The sequence below is a fragment of the Lathyrus oleraceus genome, chromosome 5 (genome assembly GCF_024323335.1).
Source record: "Lathyrus oleraceus cultivar Zhongwan6 chromosome 5, CAAS_Psat_ZW6_1.0, whole genome shotgun sequence".
NCBI classification, from domain to species: domain Eukaryota; kingdom Viridiplantae; phylum Streptophyta; class Magnoliopsida; order Fabales; family Fabaceae; genus Lathyrus; species Lathyrus oleraceus.
In genome coordinates, this window is record NC_066583.1 from 505,056,045 (window position 1) to 505,077,344 (window position 21,300).

The following is a 21,300-nucleotide window of genomic DNA, read 5'->3' on the forward strand; positions in this document are numbered from 1 at the left end:
ATGGAGGAGTGCATGAAAAATTGTGTTTGCATGGTGTCTCCACCTCATTTGGCGACCATGTACAATATTAAGGAGGGGGCGCCATTCAAATTGGCGACACCATAGGGTACATGCATGCAAGGCTAGTTCTGAATGCTTGGTTTCGAGGACTGACTCCATGGGGGCGCCATTCAAATTGGCGACCATGTACAAGCCTTAAAGGTAGGCGCCAAACCAATTGGCGCCACCTTCTGCATGTCTGACACGTGGCATTGTTGTCTCCTGCATGCTGAATAATTCACTTATGGATGGCTTGCATGATTGACACATCATCTCTGACCATCTTAGGTGTCCGACACGTGTCTGTCTTGTCTCCTGTATGCTGATGACTACCTTCTTGATAGCTTGCCTGACTGACACATCAACTCACACTGTCTTGCAGGATTGACACATCATCTCAGACACGTGGCTCTCTAGTATCCTGCATGCTGAATACTCACTTCTGTCTTGCATGACAGACACATCAACTCTTGACTACCTAGCATGCTTGACACATCAACTCACACTGTCTTGCATGACAGACACATCAACTCTTGACTACCTACCATGCTTGACACATCAACTCACACTGTCTTGCATGACAGACACATCAACTCTTGACTAGCTAGCATGCTTGACACATCAAGTCACACTGTATTGCATGACAGACACCTCATCTCTGAAATTACTTGCATGCTTGACACGGTATCTCAGACTAGCTTCAATGTGAGACACTGATACCATCTATTTAAGTGTCTTACTATCACATTCATCTGCACTTGCAAAATACTTTTCATCTCCAAAATACTTTTCATCTTCACTCACATTCAGCTGCACTTGCAAAATACTTTTCATCTCCAAAATACTTTTCATCTTCACTCACATTCATCTGCACTTGCAAAATACTTTTCATCTCCAAAATGTCATCTTCATCATTATACAGTATCAACGTTCACTGCAACGGTGAAACTTTTGAGTCTGAGCTTCATGGTTTTTGTTTTAGAAACACTGATACCATTAGAGTTTCGATGAAGAGAAATGCAACCTTTTTGCATTTCAAAAAAAGAATACAATCCTTTATAGCATCAGGTATTGTGTCAAAGATGACATATCAGAATCCTATATTTTTTTAGAATGGTCAATGCAAGTTTTTCCCCCTAGAGATACGAGACGATGAAGATGTACAAAGCATGTTTCTTAGTCATGAACATTCAGGCATGGATTGTATCGAGTTGTACATTACTCTACAACCATGTATACCGTCTCAACAGTCTCAACTAACAGATCAGGATCCAGCTGGTGGAGATGCTGCAGATGATGCACAATGGTTAGATGAACTCAACCCAGAAGCAGAAGTAGAGGTCGACGTTGTTGATGAAGAAGAAGAGGAGACTGAGATACAGGTTGATCACATCCTGAATAACGACGATGAAGATGAGGCTCAACCACCACCAATACCTCCTACTCATGCCTATATTCCTCCTCAACATATGACAAATATGGATCTTCACGACGATGAAATGTCCGACAGTGTCTTCTACAATCCGTATCCGAGACCAGTAGGCGAATTAAAGGTGGGAGACATGTTTCGTACCAAAGAGGAATGTGTCTTGGCAATCAAAAAATACCACATGAACAACTTTGTTGACTTTACGGTGAAACGCACTGATTCAAGAAGGTATGTTATCGAATGTCGTAACATGCTTTGTAAGTTTCGTTTGGCTGCATCTTACAAGAAGAAAAATGACTCTTGGGAGATCGCTTCAATAGACCCACCACACAGTTGCGTCGCAACAACCGTTGAACAAGATCACCGTAAACTGAGCACAACATTGATTTGTCGAGACATTCTGCCATTGGTAAATAAAGACCCATCAGTGAAGGTGAGTATAATTATATCACATATCCGAACAACATATAATTATACTCCATCTTACAAGAAAGCATGGATTGCGAGGACAAAGGCTGTTGAGCAGGTTTTCGGCAACTGGGAGGACTCATTCAAGGAATTACCACGGTTTTTATGGGCACTAAAAACTTATGTCCCAGGAACTGTGGCAATTCTGGAGACAGTGCCAGCAATGATGCCAGACGGAACCTGTGCTACAGGTAATAGAATATTTCACCGTCTCTTTTGGGCATTTGACCCTTGCATCAAAGGTTTCGCATTCTGCAAACCTCTCCTGCAAATTGATGGCACTTGGTTATACGGAAAATACAAGGGTACGTTGCTCATGGCAGTTGCACAAGACGGTAACAACAATGTATTTCCCGTTGCCTTTGCTCTTGTTGAAGGTGAAACGGCTGCTGGATGGGGTTTCTTTCTTCGACATCTCAGAACGCATGTCGCACCACAAGCCAATCTATGTCTGATTTCTGATAGACATGCTGCCATCGAAAGTGCCTACAACAACCATGACAACGGATGGCATGATCCTCCTTCTACACATGTCTACTGTATCAGACACATTGCACAAAACTTCATGCGTGCTATAAAAGATAAGAATCTTCGCAAGAAGGTGGTGAATGCTGGGTATGCTTTAACTCAACCGTCTTTTCAATATTATCGTGATGAGATTCGACTGTCTAATGAAGACGCGGGGAGATGGATAAATAACATCCCAGTAGAGCAGTGGACAAGAGCATTTGACGGTGGTTGTCGATGGGGCCACATGACAACAAACATTGTGGAATGCATGAACGAGGTTTTCAAAGGAATTCGAAACCTGCCGATAACCGCCTTGGTAAGATCAACCTATTATAGGTTGGCTTCTATGTTTGCAACCAGAGGTGAAAGATGGAGTGCAGTGTTAATGTCCGGACAAGTATTCAGTGAATGTTGCATGAAGGTCATGAAAGAGGAGAGCATCAAAGCTACGACACACGCTGTGACAGTGTTTGACCGTCATAGACAAAATTTCAGCGTCCAGGAAACAATGGGCAACAGCGAGGGGAGACCAAATTTAGCCTACGCTGTTAGACTAAACAGAAGTTGGTGCGATTGTGGAAAATTTCAGGCCTTCCGCATACCTTGCTCCCATGTCATTGCAGCATGCGCTTATACTCGTCAAGACGCTTACACCTATTTATCTGATGTGTACAAGGCCAACACCATCATGAATGTATATAGTCAAAGCTTTTCAGTACTACCAATGGAGGATTATTGGCCTCCATATGAAGGAGATATTGTTTGGCACAATGAAGAGATGCGTAGAAAGAAGAAAGGAAGGCCAAACAGCACACGTATAAGAACAGAGATGGATTCCACAGATAAAATGATAAGATTATGTAGTATCTGTCGTCAACCAGGACACAACAAAAACAACTGTCCCAATCAAGGAGCATCATCTAGATCTTAAGCTTATTGTAACATGATATCTAGATCTTAAGCTATTTGTAACATTGTATCTGCATCTTATGCTTTTTGTAACATTGTATTTCTGTAACAATCAATCATTATATATCATTAAGTTCTTGTTACAACGAGTTTCATAACCAACATCAGTACAAAACATCTAAAAACATAAATAATTCTAACTGATTACAACAATCAAATTAATGTCGTCTCGACCGAACATCATTTCCCTAGCATCCTTATCAGTCCTCATTCGCACCCAACCAAAGATACTGTCAAGTCTCTCAATACTTCTGATTTTTTCCCCTTCTGGTATTTTCCCGTCTAACCATCGAACCAGCTCCCTCTTCAGTTGATCTAACGTGGTGATGTTCCAAAACAGCATCAGCAATTGAGGTTTGTCTCTTGCATAAATCACCTTACCGTATCGGCGACGAACACCAAACATGATAGCCAAATGATTATATGAGTTGTGGAACAATAGGTCACACAACGCATCTATTTATAATACAAAAAAGGCATTTTATGAGGGACTCGGTAATTGAGTTGGCGCCTCCTTTTAAAACATACACATAGGCGCCAATTGGATTGGCTAGGGCACCTACCCTAAGCTAGGGCACCTGCCCTAGCCAATCCAATTGGCGCCTCCATTCAAGTTTTAACAACAGTCGCCATATGAACAACTTTCATGTTCATCAAAAATCCATTTGAAACTTGGAAGCTCATCATTAATTTCAAAACATTATAGGTCATTTTGACAGAAACCCTAATTTTGGGTCAAGTTCGCAGGGACCTAACTCACTCATTTTTAATTATTTTGAGGTGGGACCAAGTGCATTGGAAAATTTAAGATGTCTAATTCAAATGTTATGTTGGACAAAATTACATATTCCTAAAAGAATTACATGCAATAATACAAAACATTATCGGTCAGATAACAGTTGAAAAACTCAGAAGTCCAACTTCAACTGCCCATAACTTTCTCAAAAAAAATCCAAATGTTGCAAAATTTATATCCAAATTCATTGTCTTGAAAATATCTACAACTTTCATGTTGGAAGTTTTTTCATTTGAGGCATTTTTAAGGGAGGCGCCAATTGGATTGGCGCCCCCTCTTAAAAATTACACATAGGCGTCAATTGGATTGGCTAGGGCAGGTGCCCTAGCCAATCCAATTGGCGCCTCCTTGCAATTTTTAAGAGGGGGCGCCAATCCAATTGGCGCCTCCCTCTAAAAGTGGGGTATATTGGGAATTTTTTTGAAAACTGGGTTATTTTGGGAAATTAATTGAAAATGTGGGGTATATTGGTAAAAAATCCTGTTTTTAGCACCGCCTTAAATTAATTGATCCGCGTGAATGATTGAGTAGCTACCAAACATTACAAATACAACAAACAGTCAACGTTGTGAATGATTGAGTAGCTACCAAACATTACAAATACAACGAACAGTCAACGTTGTTTCAATCCTTTCTAATAATCTTGTTTCTCAATCTTTCTGTCTTCTCAATTTTTCTGTCTTCTCAATTTTTCTGAGTTCTATTCTAAACAAACGACGATAACACCAACTTTGTTTCGACCTCTCATTTCTCTAATAATCTTTTTCTCAATCTTTGATGTGTTCTCTTCTGATGGAGTCACCACATTCATCACCATGTTCTCGGATTTCATTTACGTCACCACATTCATCACCATGTTCTCGGATTTCATTTACGTCACCCCCAGCGGCACCAAAACCCAATAAGAAACGAAAGATAGAGTTTTTACATGATGAGATTCCTCACACGATCACACTATCGTCACCTCATCATACTTCCTCGCCACTGCAGAAAAGACGCTTACGGTTAATGGATGAAATTATTTAGGTTGGTGAGATGCGATTAGAACTGTTTCGTCTCATCAACAACACTCAAGAAGCCATGGATGCTGAAAGAAAGAGGAAAATCGCAATCTTGATGTCATTTAGATAGTAACTAACAACTTTTTATTCATTTCAATTGATTCTGTTAGGTATGTTGTTTTATTTCCCCAATGTTATTTTGAATCCATCCATCTGTTACTATTGTTGTGTCATGATGAGTAGCATCAAACTCCTTCAGGTAAAGTAACTAGAAATAGAATGGCATTTAGTATGTGTGGTTAACTATGACTTCCTAACCGTATCTTGTTCTTTTTCCTTTTTCACTTTACAATTTAGAAAAAAATCCACTTATAATATTTTACACATAGGTTGTGTTGCATTGCTCAACAAGTTTTTATTGAATACATCTTTTACAAAACTTTACTCTTGGATTAAAATTTTAAATATTTAGTAACTATTATGTTCAATTTCATCATTTCTGTCCAGGAACTTTATAGCAGGTTTGTCCATATGACATTTGTTATGTCATGTGGCGTGTTGCTAATAATGCTACAATGCATATTGAGGCTTCTTAAAATTCCAGGTTAAACTTTATTAGTACAAAAACAGCGCAGTCTTAGTAGCACTGTTGCCATTACGAAGAATGAAATCTAATACCTTTATGTAACTTTTTATACATAAGCACTTAAAAAAGACAAACTTTTTGGTAAATAGGTTGTGAGATGAAAATTTGATCTTAACTTATCTATGCAGGTTCTAGGTTGCTCAATGTGATTTGCTGATTTTTTATTTGTGGCAAGAAATTGGGCTAAAGATGAACAAACACGGAAGGTAAATCAAAATAAATCATCCTCAGGTGAACAAAATTGATGCTTATACATGTGAAGATTAGTAGTATAGTTGTTCACTGTTATGGTGTATACTCTATATCAAGAATGTTCCATCATGCAGAAAAATTTAAAAGGCTAACGAACAAGCAGTGATTACTTACACATTTTGATTTTGTTTAAGCTGATAAACATCTTTCACTACTGATATAATCAAATAATCTGCCCGTGTCTTCTTCTCTGTGACTTTGTTTACTTCCCTTATGCAGTTCTTAAGAGGTCAGCGGAAGACTTCTGCTTTTGCTTCTCCCAGAGTGACAGGGAATTCTGGTGGATCAGCCGATGGGTTTTAAGAGTGAAAAAAACCAGAGAGTTTTAAGAGTGGAAAAAAATGCAGAATGAATCACTCTAAGGATTGCAGGTAATGTTGAATTTATAGGTTTCAAAGTTTGTTAGAAATTCAGCTCAAATGCAATATGAAATTCACTGCAAATTAATTTGTTAGCAAATGAACGCAAATCTGTTAGTTAGAATGAGTGGTTAATTTAGGTTCAATTTGATTTTTCTATTTTGAATCTGAATGTTAGTGATTAAGAGAGTTGTTAACTGTGTGATCATTCCGTTAATTGAAGAGTGAAGTAGTGTAGGAGACTTATATTATGTAGGGTGTTGTGCAGTAGTTTGTCGAACATGAGGTGTGAAGTCCTGATTGACATTGGATTGCTGCAGTTTCTGAATTGATCTTACTGCAAAATGAATGATCTTCTTGCTGTAAACAGTTTCAGTTTGTTATGTCTTGTTCTCTTGATGACCTTGCTGCCCTAAATTATCCCACTAATAAGCACTCTACTGCAGTTAAAACTGCTATGTTAATATGTTGTTATCTTGTTCGCTAACCGCTTGTGTTGGAGGTTTGGTTGTGTGCTTATTATGGACTATTTTTGCAGGGCTGTTAGTTCATGTTTCGGAAATTGGAGGTTTGCAAATATTTGTGGCTAACTATGAAAGAATACTCATGGAGTGCTGACTGGATTTGTACAGAAGAGTCTGTACTGAATCCAAGAGGAGGGTAATGGTGTTTCACTGTTAAAGGAGGATTGATGTGCAATGATGCTTCACTGTTGAAGTGTGGAATGATTGATGACTGCTTAAAGAAGACTTGTCAATTATATGATTCAATGAAGAATGAAGGTTTTGAAGTCGTTTGTATGAATGAAGAGTGATAAGGAAACTGAGAAAAAAAACCAGAGAGTTTTAAGAGTGAAAAAAAATGCAGAATGAATCACTCTAAGGATTGCAGGTAATGTTGAATTTATAGGTTTCAAAGTTTGTTAGAAATTCAGCTCAAATGCAATATGAAATTCACTGCAAATTAATTTGTTAGCAAATGAACGCAAATCTGTTAGTTAGAATGAATGGTTAATTTAGGTTCAATTTGATTTTTCTATTTTGAATCTGAATGTTAGTGATTAAGAGAGTTGTTAACTGTGTGATCATTCCGTTAATTGAAGAGTGAAGTAGTGTAGGAGACTTATATTATGTAGGGTGTTGTGCAGTAGTTTGTCGAACATGAGGTGTGAAGTCCTGATTGACATTGGATTGCTGCAGTTTCTGAATTGATCTTACTGCAGAATGAATGATCTTCTTGCTGTAAACAGTTTTAGTTTGTTATGTCTTGTTCTCTTGATGACCTTGCTGCCCTAAATTATCCCACTAATAAGCACTCTACTGCAGTTAAAACTGCTATGTTAATATGTTGTTATCTTGTTCGCTAACCGCTTGTGTTGGAGGTTTGGTTGTGTGCTTATTATGGACTATTTTTGCAGGGCTGTTAGTTCATGTTTCGGAAATTGGAGGTTTGCAAATATTTGTGGCTAACTATGAAAGAATACTCATGGAGTGCTGACTGGATTTGTAATGTGTACCTGCTTTTTCATGCATGTTGATGTATGGGAGCTTTTACTTGCTACAGGTGAATTAGAGTTTTAGGGCCTAAGTAAGTTGTCACTTAACAATCCTTGAGAGTGAGAAGGCTCTACACGAGTTTTACGGATATGCCTTGCATCTTATTGTATTATGTATAGACACTAGGTTTTATTCACCATCTCATCGATGTACCCGGTTCTATAGAGTAGCTTAGTTTTGCAGTAGTACATTAGTTGCATTTATATTAACTGCACTGACCGATATGGGTTTTTTTGTCATCAGGTCTATTGCACAATCCAATTGGAATTGGTTCTGGTTGTTAGTTTTACTTGATTGTCAGAGTCTTTGCAGGCAGGTAGCACAACCTTGGTATGCTCACATCATGAATATATCAAAATCAGTCTTAAAGTCATTACAGGTAATAATGTTCTTGTGTTTTCTCTTTCCATTTGGTTTTTACAATATATGCAAGGTGATTGTTTTGTTATAAATACTAAATACTGCACAAATGCTACTTTCCAAATACAATGAGCCGTTTCTGGCACTTACTTTTTTTATAGTGGTGTGGGTGGTATTGTGTTTTCATTTTGAAACGTACTTGTGGAGTCCCAACCCCAAACTGTATTAGATTTTTCTTGAGGAGAGTGGCTAGTCCTACAAGAAGGTTTGAAGATTTTCTCACTTCAATGTGACACCGCACCACTATACTAAACCTGTTATCTCTATTTGCTATAGAATGATTGCTGTTAAATAATATGCTCTTTGTTTAGGAAAATCTTGTACTTAAGGTTAACCTTTTCAACCGCCTTCCATGTATTACTAGTAGATAGCTGATTCATCATGCTGTGTCATAATTTAATTAATTCTCTGTATTTTATGTTTGCTATACTAATAGTTTATAGTGTGGTGGTAGATTTTGATATCATTATACCATGTATAGATTACATGTAATGTAACACCTGACTTGTTTTAGCCTTAACTAGTGCAACAAGCATCTTGAGTGATCATGACATGATTGACTTGTTTCTTTTGGTCATATTAGATATGGAGAGCCAACAGTTGAGGTCACAAATGAAGGCGTTGATGTTGCAGGGCATGCAGTTGGTTCATCTTCGGAGTGTGATCAAACCTGCAGCACTGGGAAAAGCCTCTGCCCAAGCAAGCTTATGGTTAATCTTTCTCAATTATTATCATTGGATTGTGCATTGTTGGTTTTATTGTTTTATTTCCCAACATTATTTTGAATCCATTATTAACTTGATCGTTGGAGACATTGTAGGTACCACACCCTTGCTATGAATATGTACAATTTTAATAAAAATGTGAAGCCTTTTTTTTATTTGAACATTTCTTCACTCGTCTTAATGACTTTTTGTTGGCTTTCTTGTAGTGAGCTTATTTACTTTTCAATGCTTACATTGATAATGTTTTGTGGATTTTGTAGGAGGATAACTTGGAAGAGTTTGGTGAATTGTAAAATAATAGAGTTGATACCTATTATGTCGTTGTACTTACTGTTAAATTGTTTGTTCCGCACATATCTTTCGCACATATCTTTCATGTGTCTGTTTATGTTCTATAGAATGCATACATGCTAATGTTGATGTTTTGATATTGTTTCTATTTCAATTATTCCTTCATGAATGATCGTTTGATTATTTATGAGTTTAGCTTTAGATTATTTCTTCCATTGTTTGATTTTGAATAGGGTTTGTATTTTAATTGTTGGAAGCTGTTGTATTGCTTTAGATTATTTCTTCCATTGTTTGATTTTGAATAGGGTTTGTATTTTAATTGTTGGAAGCTGTTGTATTAATCAATGAATGATGTGAATCTAAATTCTAATATAACAATCTGATTTAGTTCAATCTCCTAAGCTTTCTTTATTTTATTAACAGAAAACAACTAACTACACTTGTTTGCATTTTCCAGGAGTAACTAGAAATAAATGCAAATATTTAATGGTGAAGGATAATACTAACATTATGAATTTTGTTTCAGGCCCTGCCAAGGGAGCAAGTGTATGTGACATTTTTCGTATTGAGTTTCATGCACTTCATTAGATAAAATGAACTTGTTCTTTGTCTAATTTAAGTATTTCTTCCATATTGCCTTAAGTTTTCTTCAATGCAATGATTAAATGAACTTGTTCAATGTCTAATTTCAGTATTACTTCCATATTGCCTTACTCACTTGTTCAGGTCATTTTTGCTGATTTTATAGTAATCTGTGATCGATTCCATGAGATATCGAAAGTGATGCAAATCACCTTTGATTTGGAAGCATAATCCGGTCTCCATCCCAACTATTCTTCGTATTGAGTTTCATGCACTTCATTAGATTAAATCACATACATTTGTGATTCTAGTAGATGGAAAGTGTATTCAATTTGTTAATTGCTCTGAAGCATCCTCCACACCTCTTATCAACGGCATGTCCGGTGTCCGACACCGACCCAAATCTACATTCAATTTATTCATTTTTTTCAAATTATTACTGGTGTCGACGTGTCCTGCGTCCGTATTCTATATGTTAATTGTATTATATAGAGATTTTAAGTGCCTTGTCCGGGTTATTATTATCCATATGTAGTAACCGTGTCTTTAATAGATATTGATGCACATCAATTTGAAAAGTTGCAAATTGTTTTTAACTCATTTCAGATCCAGTAATCTCCAATGCCCTTGGTGGAATTCTTGTTGGTTTAGTTACTAGCCATGATGGCGGTGTTGAAAACGTAACGTTTATTGTAGGAAACAGATTTTTTGCAGTTACTGAATATGATTCCGTTTTGTATGACTTCCATATCATATTTTCTGATTTGTACAAATTTGCTTTAGTGGTTTTTCTTCAATGAAGCTACAGCATGGCTACAGTTCATTTAAAATTAGCCATCTTCTTCTTGTGTCGTCTATAAGAAAAATTGCACGGTTGACTTAATATATCCTTGTTATGGTTTTATGGACAATCTTTCTCAATTATTATTATTTGATTGTGCAATTGTGAAGTTGTTATGATATGCCTGTGATTAGTATGTTCTTTTATTTACCAAAATTATTTTGAATTCATAACTAACTTGATCGTCGGAGTTTTTGCAGGTACCACATCTTTGGTAAGTCATGCTATGCTCATGAGTATGATGAAACAAAAAGGAAATGCAACATCTTAAAAGCATGGTAGGAAGTTTACCTTTGATTTGAGCTGCTGGCCATGCTTAACAGTCCGGTCTTCAACCGAGCTGAGTGAATGAGATTCATTGACATGGGGGGCCTTCTGAAACATTAGAAATGGGCAGAGGCTGAAAACTTTGGGTGTCAGGCTGTGTTTGAAGTGGGGAGTCATGCCTCAAATATAAATTCTGGTGTCCCTAGTGAAAGTTGAAGCTAAAACATTGGAAATTTGAGTTGTTCTTCATAATGCCTATTAAGCTCACGAGATCTTGCGAAAGAAATGGGAGAAGGTGTGTAGAGAAAATAAAAGGCGGGGAGGGGACTGGGTATATAAAATTTGAGAGCTTTCAACTTAGCTTTGGTTTGGTATTGGCTCTTGAGGTTGCATGTAGAAAAACAAACTCAGTTTTTGAAAATCAGAATTTCATGTATATGGATCCAACATATTATTCAAACAAGTTTATTTGACAGTAATATATAAGACAATTATTGCCCTTTTGTAATTTGTACAAGTAAAGTGTAAACTTTGAATTTTGTTTGAAATCGTGATTTCCGTTTTTGATTTGGTTCTCACAATATAGATAATGCATTCATAGAAAGTAAGTTACTTTAACTTGTTGGTATCTTCCAAAGGTAATTAGAAATAGGATGTTTGGTTCAGTAGGACTTTCTAACTGTATCTTGTTCTTTTTCCTCTTTCAAAAGACTTCCCATAAAGGTCAATGCCACTCTTTTATGCTTATAACATCATGCGTTTTTATAATTCCGTCTTTTTGTTTACTCTAAAATGTTGCTCTTTTTATTTCCCAAAATTATTTTGAAGTGATAACTAACTTGTTTGTCCGAGTCTTTGTAGGAAGGTATATATGCTCTTGTCATGAATAGATCAAAATGAGTCTTGTGGTCATTTAAGGTAATGTTCTTCTATGACATCTGTTCATTTGATTTTTAGAATGTATGCTAAGTGATTGTTTTGTTACAAAATAGTAAATACTGTACAAATCTATAATAAATATTGGGCTGTTTCTGACACTTTCTTTTTTATATTATTCGGGTAAGGGTTGTATTGTGTTTTGATTTCACTGTTTCTTTTGGTCATATTTGATAGGGAGAGCAGCAATTGAGGTTACAAATGAAGGTGTTGATGCTGCAGGGCATACAATTGGTACATTTTTGAAGGTCATTTCCAACTTAGGAAGGTTCTCAATCCCAAGAGTATGATCAAACCAACATCACTAGCTAAAGATTATTTTGAATCCATAACTAACTTGATCGTCCGATACTTTGTAGGTACCACACCTTTAGCTAGTGATGCTGGTTTCTTTTGCTGTGATCATGTCAGACTTGAGGCCCTTAGAGGTAATGTTCTTATGTTTGCCTATTTTAATTTGGTTTGATTTGTTTGTGCTCAACAGATTATTCAGGTTCATTCGTTGATTTCGTTTATTAATATGTACAAGTTTTATAAAAACGTGAAGCCTTTTCTTGACTTGAACATTTTTTCAGATATTATTCAGGTTTTTTTTGAACTATGCAATGATTAAATGAACTTGTTCTTTGTCTAAATTCAATATTTCTTCCATATTAAATCTGGCGGCCTTACTTCACTTGTTCAATTTATTTTTTCTTAATTTATAATAATTTGTGACCTTTTCCATGAGATATAGAAAGTGATGCAGGGAACCTTTGATTTGGAAGCATAATTCGGTATGCACCCCAACTATTTTTCATATAGAGTTTCATGCATTACATTAGATTAAGTCACATAAATTTGTTAATTAATCTATAGAACCTACACCTCCGATCAAAGGCGTGTCCAATGTCAGACACGTGTTGGTTTCTGTTTCTGACACTGACTTACCACATTCAAATTATTTATCTTTTAAAATTAATACTGGTGTTGACGTGTCATTCTCGTGTCCCATGCTCGTATTGTATAAAGAAGTTTGAAATCCATAGTATGAAATTTCCAGTGCCTTGTTCTGGTCATTGTTATCCATATGTGGTAAATGTGTCTTTAATAGATATTTATGTACATCAACATGAAAATTTGCATATTGTTTATAATTCATTTCAGATCCTAGTAATTTCCTACTATGACTATCAAAATCTTTTTATTTGGACTTTAGATAAAAAGTCATCCTGCATATGTTATGATTTTTACAAATTTGCTGAAGTGGTTTTCCTTCAATTCTGGTTGCAGGGATTTGTCATCGTCTCAGTTTTATTCGATACAACATCTTGCCCTCATACACCTTCACAAAATGGGGTAGCCGGACGTAAAAATATGCATCTTGTAGAAACCGCTTGGACCTTACTTCTCTATGGTAATGTTCCATTCTGGTTCTGGGGGATATTATGCTAATATGGCATGTTACCTTATAAACCTCATGCCCTCGTCTGTCCTTAACAACAATATCCCTCATTTAATTTTGTTGTTTCCTTATTCCCCCTTCACCCAATTCCTCCTCGTGTCTTCGAGTCTACAATATTTGTTAAAGTAAATGCTCGTGACGGTGACGGTACGGTGATCACCCATGGTTCTCTTTCTCTCTCTTCCAGGTTACTCCTACCCTATCTCATATCGAAACATTGGGGACAATATTCGGTTTAAGTGCGGGAGGAGATTTTTATCGTTTTTTATTGTTTTTCTTTATTTTTAGTATGTTTTGTGCGTTTTTAGTTGTTTGCTTTTCCTTTCAATAAAATAACATGTGTTTGACGAGTCATCTGTGTAGTGTATCCGTATTTCTCCCATTTCTTTAATCTTACCAAAAAAAATTGTGAGCAAAGAAAACAGTGCATCTGGAATATTCAGGCTATAAGACAGGTTTATGACGAGATGTAAAAGATTTAGGAAATTTTTTTTTAAAAATCGGTATTGTCTTAACACCGTAGGCTTCATGATTATAAGAGTCGATCCCGATACCCCATATGCTGTGGCCCCAATTTTTGTTCCAAATAAGTCCTTAAGTAGTTTATCCTTGCAGTCAGCTCCGGCTTAAGCATGCTCTACGTAGGGGACCGATGAAAATAAGTGAATGATGACAAAAAAAATTCCTGCTTTGTTCTCAAGTCATATGAAAATTCGGGCTAGGTGACTCTCACACGGTCATTTAACCCAGTAAAATAAAGACATATGCGAAACATGCAGAAGAAAATATATATATATATATATATATATATATATATATATATATATATATATATATATATATATATATATATATATATATATATATATATATATATATATATATATATATATATATAAGAATATGCCTATTGTTGGTTGGTTCAGAGGTATCTGGTGCTGAACTTGGTAGGGTGAATTACGATCCAATCCCCCACAACTGCAAATTGGGTTAAATAAATGGGTTACACCAACTTATGTACCAGAGTCCCATGCTTAGAAAAATATTTCCTGCTTTGTTCTCAAGTCATATGAAAATTCGGGCTAGGTGACTCTCACACGGTCATTTAACCCAGTAAAATAAAGACATATGCGAAACATGCAGAAGAAAAATATATATATATATATATATATATATATATATATATATATATATATATATATATATATATATATAATATATATATATATATATATATATATATATATATATATATATATATATATATATATATATATATATATATATATAAGAATATGCCTATTGTTGGTTGGTTCAGAGGTATCTGGTGCTGAACTTGGTAGGGTGGATTACGATCCAATCCCCCACAACTGCAAATTGGGTTAAATAAAGGGGTTACACCAACTTATGTACCAGAGCCCCATGCTTAAGATCATAATCACTAACCGGTCACTTTACTATGAGTATGTACGGATAACGGGCTTAATGTGATTGCACCTGAATGAAAAGGACTTGATGAAAACGAAAAGAAGGCCTAGGTATGGTGGGGTAATGTGGATTGATTTTTATTAGAGTGAAAGAAAGGAAGGAGAGAAAAGAGAGAGAGAGAGAAAGTGGATCTGAATTCTGTTATGTATTGATTCTGTTTGTTATATATTTTTATTCTGTTACAGTGAATAGGATATATATAGGTATCATAACCTGTGCCACTACTGGACTTAACCTACACCACACACACTAACTAACTACACGTTAGTTATGATGACATGGCACTCTAGAATATACACTAATACTCCCCCACAAGTTCAAGGTGGCTGCAAAGTCAGGCTTGAGGCAGACAGGTTGAGCTTGCTTCTGAGCTCCAGAAATCTTGAACTTCAAAGACTTCCCATAAAGGTCAATGTCACTCTTTTATGCTTATAACATCATGTGTTGTTATAATTTCGTCTTTTTGTTTACTCTAAAATGTTACTCTTTTTATTTTCCAAAATTATAACTAACTTGTTCGTCCGAATCTTTGTAGGAAAGTATGTACGCTCTTGTCATGAATAGATCAAAATGAGTCTTGAGGTCATTACAGGTAATGTTCTTCTATTGCTTCTTTTCATTTGGTTTTTACAATAAATGCAAAGTGATTGTTTTGTTACAAGTAGTAAATACTGCACAAATCCATAACAAATATTGAGCAGTTTCTCGCACTTTCTTTTTTATATTATACTGATAAGGGTTGTATTGTGTTTTGATTTCACTGTTTCTTTTGGTCATATTTTTTGGGTCATATTTGATAGGGAGAGCCAGCCGTTGAGGTTACAAATGAAGGTGTTGATGCTGCAGGGCATACAATTGATACATCTTTGGAGGTCATGTTCAAACTTAGGAAGGTTCTCAACCCCAAGAGTGTGATCAAACCAACATCACTAGCTAAAGATTATTTTGAATCCACAACTAACTAGATCGTCCGATGCTTTGTAGGTACCACACTTTGCTATGACCATGTCAGTCTTGAGGTCCTTAGAGGTAATGTTCTTCTGTTTGCCTCTTTTAATTTGGTTTGATTTGTTTGTGCTCAACAAATTATTCAGGTTCATTCGTTGATTTCATTTATTAATGTACAAGTTTTATAAAATCGTGAAGCCTTGTCTTGACTTGAACATTTTTTCAGATATTATTCAGGTCTTTTTTGAACTATGCAATGATTAAATGAACTTATTCTTTGTCTAAATTAAATATTTCTTCCATATTAAATTTGGCTGCCTTAGTTCACTTGTTCAGTTTATTTTTCCTGAATTTATAGTAATTGGTGAGCGGTTCCATGAGAATAGAAAGTGATGCAGGGAACCTTTGATTTGGAAGTATAATTTGGTCTGCATCCCAGTTATTTTTCATATAGAGTTTCATGCATTTCTTTAGATTATATCACATAAATTTGTTAATTGATTTGTAGTATCTACACCTTCGATCAAAGGTGTGTCCAATGTCAGGCACGTATTGGTTCCTGACACTGACACGTCCACATTCAATTGATTATTTTTTTCAAATTATTACTGGTGTTGACGTGTCACTGTCGTGTCCCATGTCCGTATTGTATAGGTTAATTTATTAATTAGTGCGTAAAGAAAAGTTTGAAATCCATGATATGAAATTTCGAGTGCCTTGTTCCGGTCATTGTTAACATGGTATTTTTTTTTATGTGGATCTAAAGTTAAATGAAAATACATATAAAACATTAGCAAGTACTCCTCAAAATGGCCTATAATTTGCCACATACTAATCTATCAATATCATACATCTAGATTAGAGTTGAATCATAAACTACAGAAGCCTCATGACAGACCCTTTCTTAAGATTAAATATCCTATATCATCGCCTCCTAGATTCATGATTTCTGTTCCAAGACAGGTATGTTGGATCTCCAAGGGGTCTTGGCCTCATCATATACATAATTAGGAAAACTAGAGAGTACAACCAGGAAAGGCCACCAATAAGAATATATGCAATCCCCAAGAAGTCATTTTTTCCACCAATCCATGTTGTGGTTGACAGAACCACACTCTTCCTCCCTCCAAACTGATATGTATTATAGTTGTTCTCGATTACTATCGTTATTTCATCATTAACATCGAGGTCAACTTCAATCTTCCCGTATAATTTTCTGAAAGTAGGCAGTGCTGCTGTTCTCATCCAAACAATCAGATCTTCCTGTTCACTCAAAGGTATGCTCTCATTATGTCTAGCACCCCCAATCAAACCTCCTGACTGAAAATTCCTAGGATAAACATCAGACCCAAATTTGGCCTTTTGATCACTTTTCCATGCTATGTTCTTTTTGTTGATCACCAAGTCCTTATTATTGTTTGAAATTCTGTATGTGTCATTAAACAAACTCCACGCAATAAGGCCACAAGGAACAATTGGTTCACCATTTGGAGTATAGTCTTCAGGATGGCATTTGCTCACTTCATTCGCATCTGCCTTACTCCTCAGTTGTTTATCATCTCTATTTGTAACATATTGACGATGGTTCTGGTAAAAGTTACCAAGCTGATAATATACATAGATTGGAGCTTTCATTCTATTCTTAACAGTGAAGTTCACGGCGCAAGTTTTGCTAATCCTATCATCTTTTATACACGTCATTGCATCGTGACTATATAAAGACGGAAGGCATTGATCATCGCATCGTAACGGAACTTCAACTACACGTTCTGATGCAAACAATGAAGCAACCCCAATAGGAATGAAAACGAGTCCTATAAATGTAAATATCGAAATGACCCATCCAGGTGTTAGAATTGGTTGCCATGCAGGAAGTTCTTGTTGAGAGAGTCTAGAATATTTGGGTTTCCTGGAAATATTCTTGGTTTGTCCAGAACTGGATGATGAAGGTTCCATAGCCATAACAAAGAAACTCAATGTGACTGAAAATGAAAATGCAGAGAAATTTGATGAATGAATGTGATTAAAAATATGGTAGAAAATGGGATTAATTCTGAAGATGATGAAAAAAAAGGAAAAAAGTTGGGGTTAGTTTGTCTATCTGTACCTTTTTCACCCTCATAAGCAATCTAAGATACCTCTTTTCTTGTATCGAAACCAGTATATTTTTCAAATTTGGTATATCCTTCTCCAAAACCACAACACTAAATGATTCCCAATCCAAAGTCTCGAAAAAGGGTGGCACAAAATTATCTGATATGATAACTGGAACACATTCATAGAATATAGCTTCCACAACTCTTGGACTATTCACTTCATACCCTCTTGCACAAATACAGTACTTGCTACTCTTCATGTACTGAATGTATGTGGGACTCTTAACAATATGGGCGCCGGTAGGTTGAGGGCGTGGTGGGTGGAAGTAAAGGAGGCGGCAGGCGGCTCTAAGGACGTAGGAATTGTTTCTTTCAAAGATTAAACTTAAAACTAGATTGGTACTATTTGAGAGGTATTGAATAAAACAATTGAAAATTTGTTATTTATTTAGAAAACCCAACTAATACATTTCATTGATTAAAAAACTTAGAATTAAAGTTGTGCCTTCCATTAAAAAAATATTTAGTAGCACTGTTGCCATTACGAAGAATGAAATCTAATACCTTTATGTAACTTTTTATACATAAGCACTTAAAAGACAAACTTTTTGGTAAATAGGTTGTGAGATGAAAATTTGATCTTAACTTATCTATGCAGGTTCTAGGTTGCTCAATGTGATTTGCTGATTTTTTATTTGTGGCAAGAAATTGGGCTAAAGATGAACAAACACGGAAGGTAAATCAAAATAAATCATCCTCAGGTGAACAAAATTGATGCTTATACATGTGAAGATTAGTAGTATAGTTGTTCACTGATATGGTGTATACTCTATATCAAGAATGTTCCATCATGCAGAAAAATTTAAAAGGCTAACGAACAAGCAGTGATTACTTACACATTTTGATTTTGTTTAAGCTGATAAACATCTTTCACTACTGATATAATCAAATAATCTGCCCGTGTCTTCTTCTCTGTGACTTTGTTTACTTCCATTATGCAGTGCTTAAGAGGTCAGCGGAAGACTTCTGCTTTTGCTTCTCCCAGAGTGACAGGGAATTCTGGTGGATCAGCCGATGGGTTTTAAGAGTGAAAAAAACCAGAGAGTTTTAAGAGTGGAAAAAAATGCAGAATGAATCACTCTAAGGATTGCAGGTAATGTTGAATTTATAGGTTTCAAAGTTTGTTAGAAATTCAGCTCAAATGCAATATGAAATTCACTGCAAATTAATTTGTTAGCAAATGAACGCAAATCTGTTAGTTAGTCAGAATGAGTGGTTAATTTAGGTTCAATTTGATTTTTCTATTTTGAATCTGAATGTTAGTGATTAAGAGAGTTGTTAACTGTGTGATCATCCCGTTAATTGAAGAGTGAAGTAGTGTAGGAGACTTATATTATGTAGGGTATTGTGCAGTAGTTTGTCGAACATGAGGTGTGAAGTCCTGATTGACATTGGATTGCTGCAGTTTCTGAATTGATCTTACTGCAGAATGAATGATCTTCTTGCTGTACACAGTTTTAGTTTGTTATGTCTTGTTCTCTTGATGACCTTGCTGCCCTAAATTATCCCACTAATAAGCACTCTACTGCAGTTAAAACTGCTATGTTAATATGTTGTCATCTTGTTCGCTAACCGCTTGTGTTGGAGGTTTGGTTGTGTGCTTATTATGGACTATTTTTGCAGGGCTGTTAGTGCATGTTTCGGAAATTGGAGGTTTGCAAATATTTGTGGCTAACTATGAAAGAATACTCATGGAGTGCTGACTGGATTTGTACAGAAGAGTTTTAGGTTTTGAGTGTAGAAGCAATGTGTACCTGCTTTTTCATGCATGTTGATGTATGGGAGCTTTTACTTGCTACAGGTGAATTAGAGTTTTAGGGCCTAAGTAAGTTGTCACTTAACAATCCCTGAGAGTGAGAAGGCTCTACACGAGTTTTACGGATATGCCTTGCATCCTATTGTATTATGTATAGACACTAGGTTTTATTCACCATCTCATCGATGTACCCGGTTCTATAGAGTAGCTTAGTTTTGCAGTAGTACATTAGTTGCACTTATATTAACTGCACTGACCGATATGGGTTTTTTTGTCATCAGGTCTATTGCACAATCCAATTGGAATTGGTTCTGGTTGTTAGTTTTACTTGATTGTCAGAGTCTTTGCAGGAAGGTAGCACAACCTTGGTATGCTCACATCATGAATATATCAAAATCAGTCTTAAAGTCATTACAGGTAATAATGTTCTTGTGTTTTCTCTTTCCATTTGGTTTTTACAATATATGCAAGGTGATTGTTTTGTTATAAATACTAAATACTGCACAAATGCTACTTTCCAAATACAATGAGCCGTTTCTGGCACTTACTTTTTTTATAGTGATGTGGGTGGTATTGTGTTTTCATTTTGAAACGTACTTGTGGAGTCCCAACCCCAAACTGTATTAGATTTTTCTTGAGGAGAGTGGCTAGTCCTACAAGAAGGTTTGATGATTTTCTCACTTCACTGTGACACCGCACCACTATACTAAACCTGTTATCTCTATTTGTTATAGAATGATTGCTGTTAAATAATATGCTCTTTGTTTAGGAAAATCTTGTACTTAAGGTTAACCTTTTCAACCGCCTTCCATGTATTACTAGTAGATAGCTGATTCATCATGCTGTGTCATAATTTAATTAATTCTCTGTATTTTATGTTTGCTATACTAATAGTTTATAGTTAATAGAAGTAGAACAAGCATGTTTATTTCCCAACAAACCAGTTTTAAATAAATGAGACAAAACAACAGAATTTGGATGGCCCAATTTTCTATGCCAATCCTCATAAGAGTTCAAAACACTATTACACGTAAAAGATAAATGACTCGAACTAAACTGGAGCGGAAACAGTCTTCCCACTTTAGGCCCCTTCGCGATCACCTTCCCCGACACCTGCTCCTGCACAAGACAACCAACACGAGAAAAATTTACATTACAATTGTTATCCACCAATTGACCAACCGACAATAAGTTAGAAGCAAGTCCGGGTGATACAAGCACGTCACGAAAGTTAGAGTTTATGTCACCAACATCAGTGATAGAGAGTTTATTACCATCAGCAATTTGAATTTGTTGATCACCATTATAAGAATGTAAATTTTGCAAGTATTCAGAGGAACCCGTCATGTGATTGGATGCACCAGAATCAAGAAACCATGGTTGAGAAGCATTAGAAGACTTACCCTGAATTCCCAAGGCTG

The 21,300-nt window shown here is 35.9% G+C and overlaps 1 protein-coding gene and 1 long non-coding RNA gene across 2 annotated transcripts; one reads left to right on the forward strand and one right to left on the reverse strand.

The window, feature by feature from the left end:
* Window positions 1-4,752: 4,752 nt before the first annotated feature.
* Window positions 4,753-20,154, forward strand: LOC127085817 (uncharacterized). Its single transcript, XR_007789280.1, has 14 exons — window positions 4,753-6,064; window positions 6,330-6,481; window positions 7,008-7,360; window positions 7,887-8,032; window positions 8,269-8,404; window positions 9,029-11,446; window positions 12,013-12,069; window positions 12,265-12,371; window positions 12,447-13,718; window positions 15,555-15,611; window positions 15,820-16,048; window positions 18,722-18,799; window positions 19,065-19,216; window positions 19,747-20,154. It is a non-coding gene; the product is annotated as an uncharacterized LOC127085817 (long non-coding RNA).
* On the reverse strand, window positions 16,766-18,067 carry LOC127085816 (ALA-interacting subunit 3). The gene has a single exon (XM_051026369.1). The coding sequence runs from the start codon at window positions 17,927-17,929 to the stop codon at window positions 16,892-16,894; it is 1,038 nt and encodes a 345-aa protein (XP_050882326.1). The 5' UTR covers window positions 17,930-18,067; the 3' UTR covers window positions 16,766-16,891.
* Window positions 20,155-21,300: the final 1,146 nt, after the last annotated feature.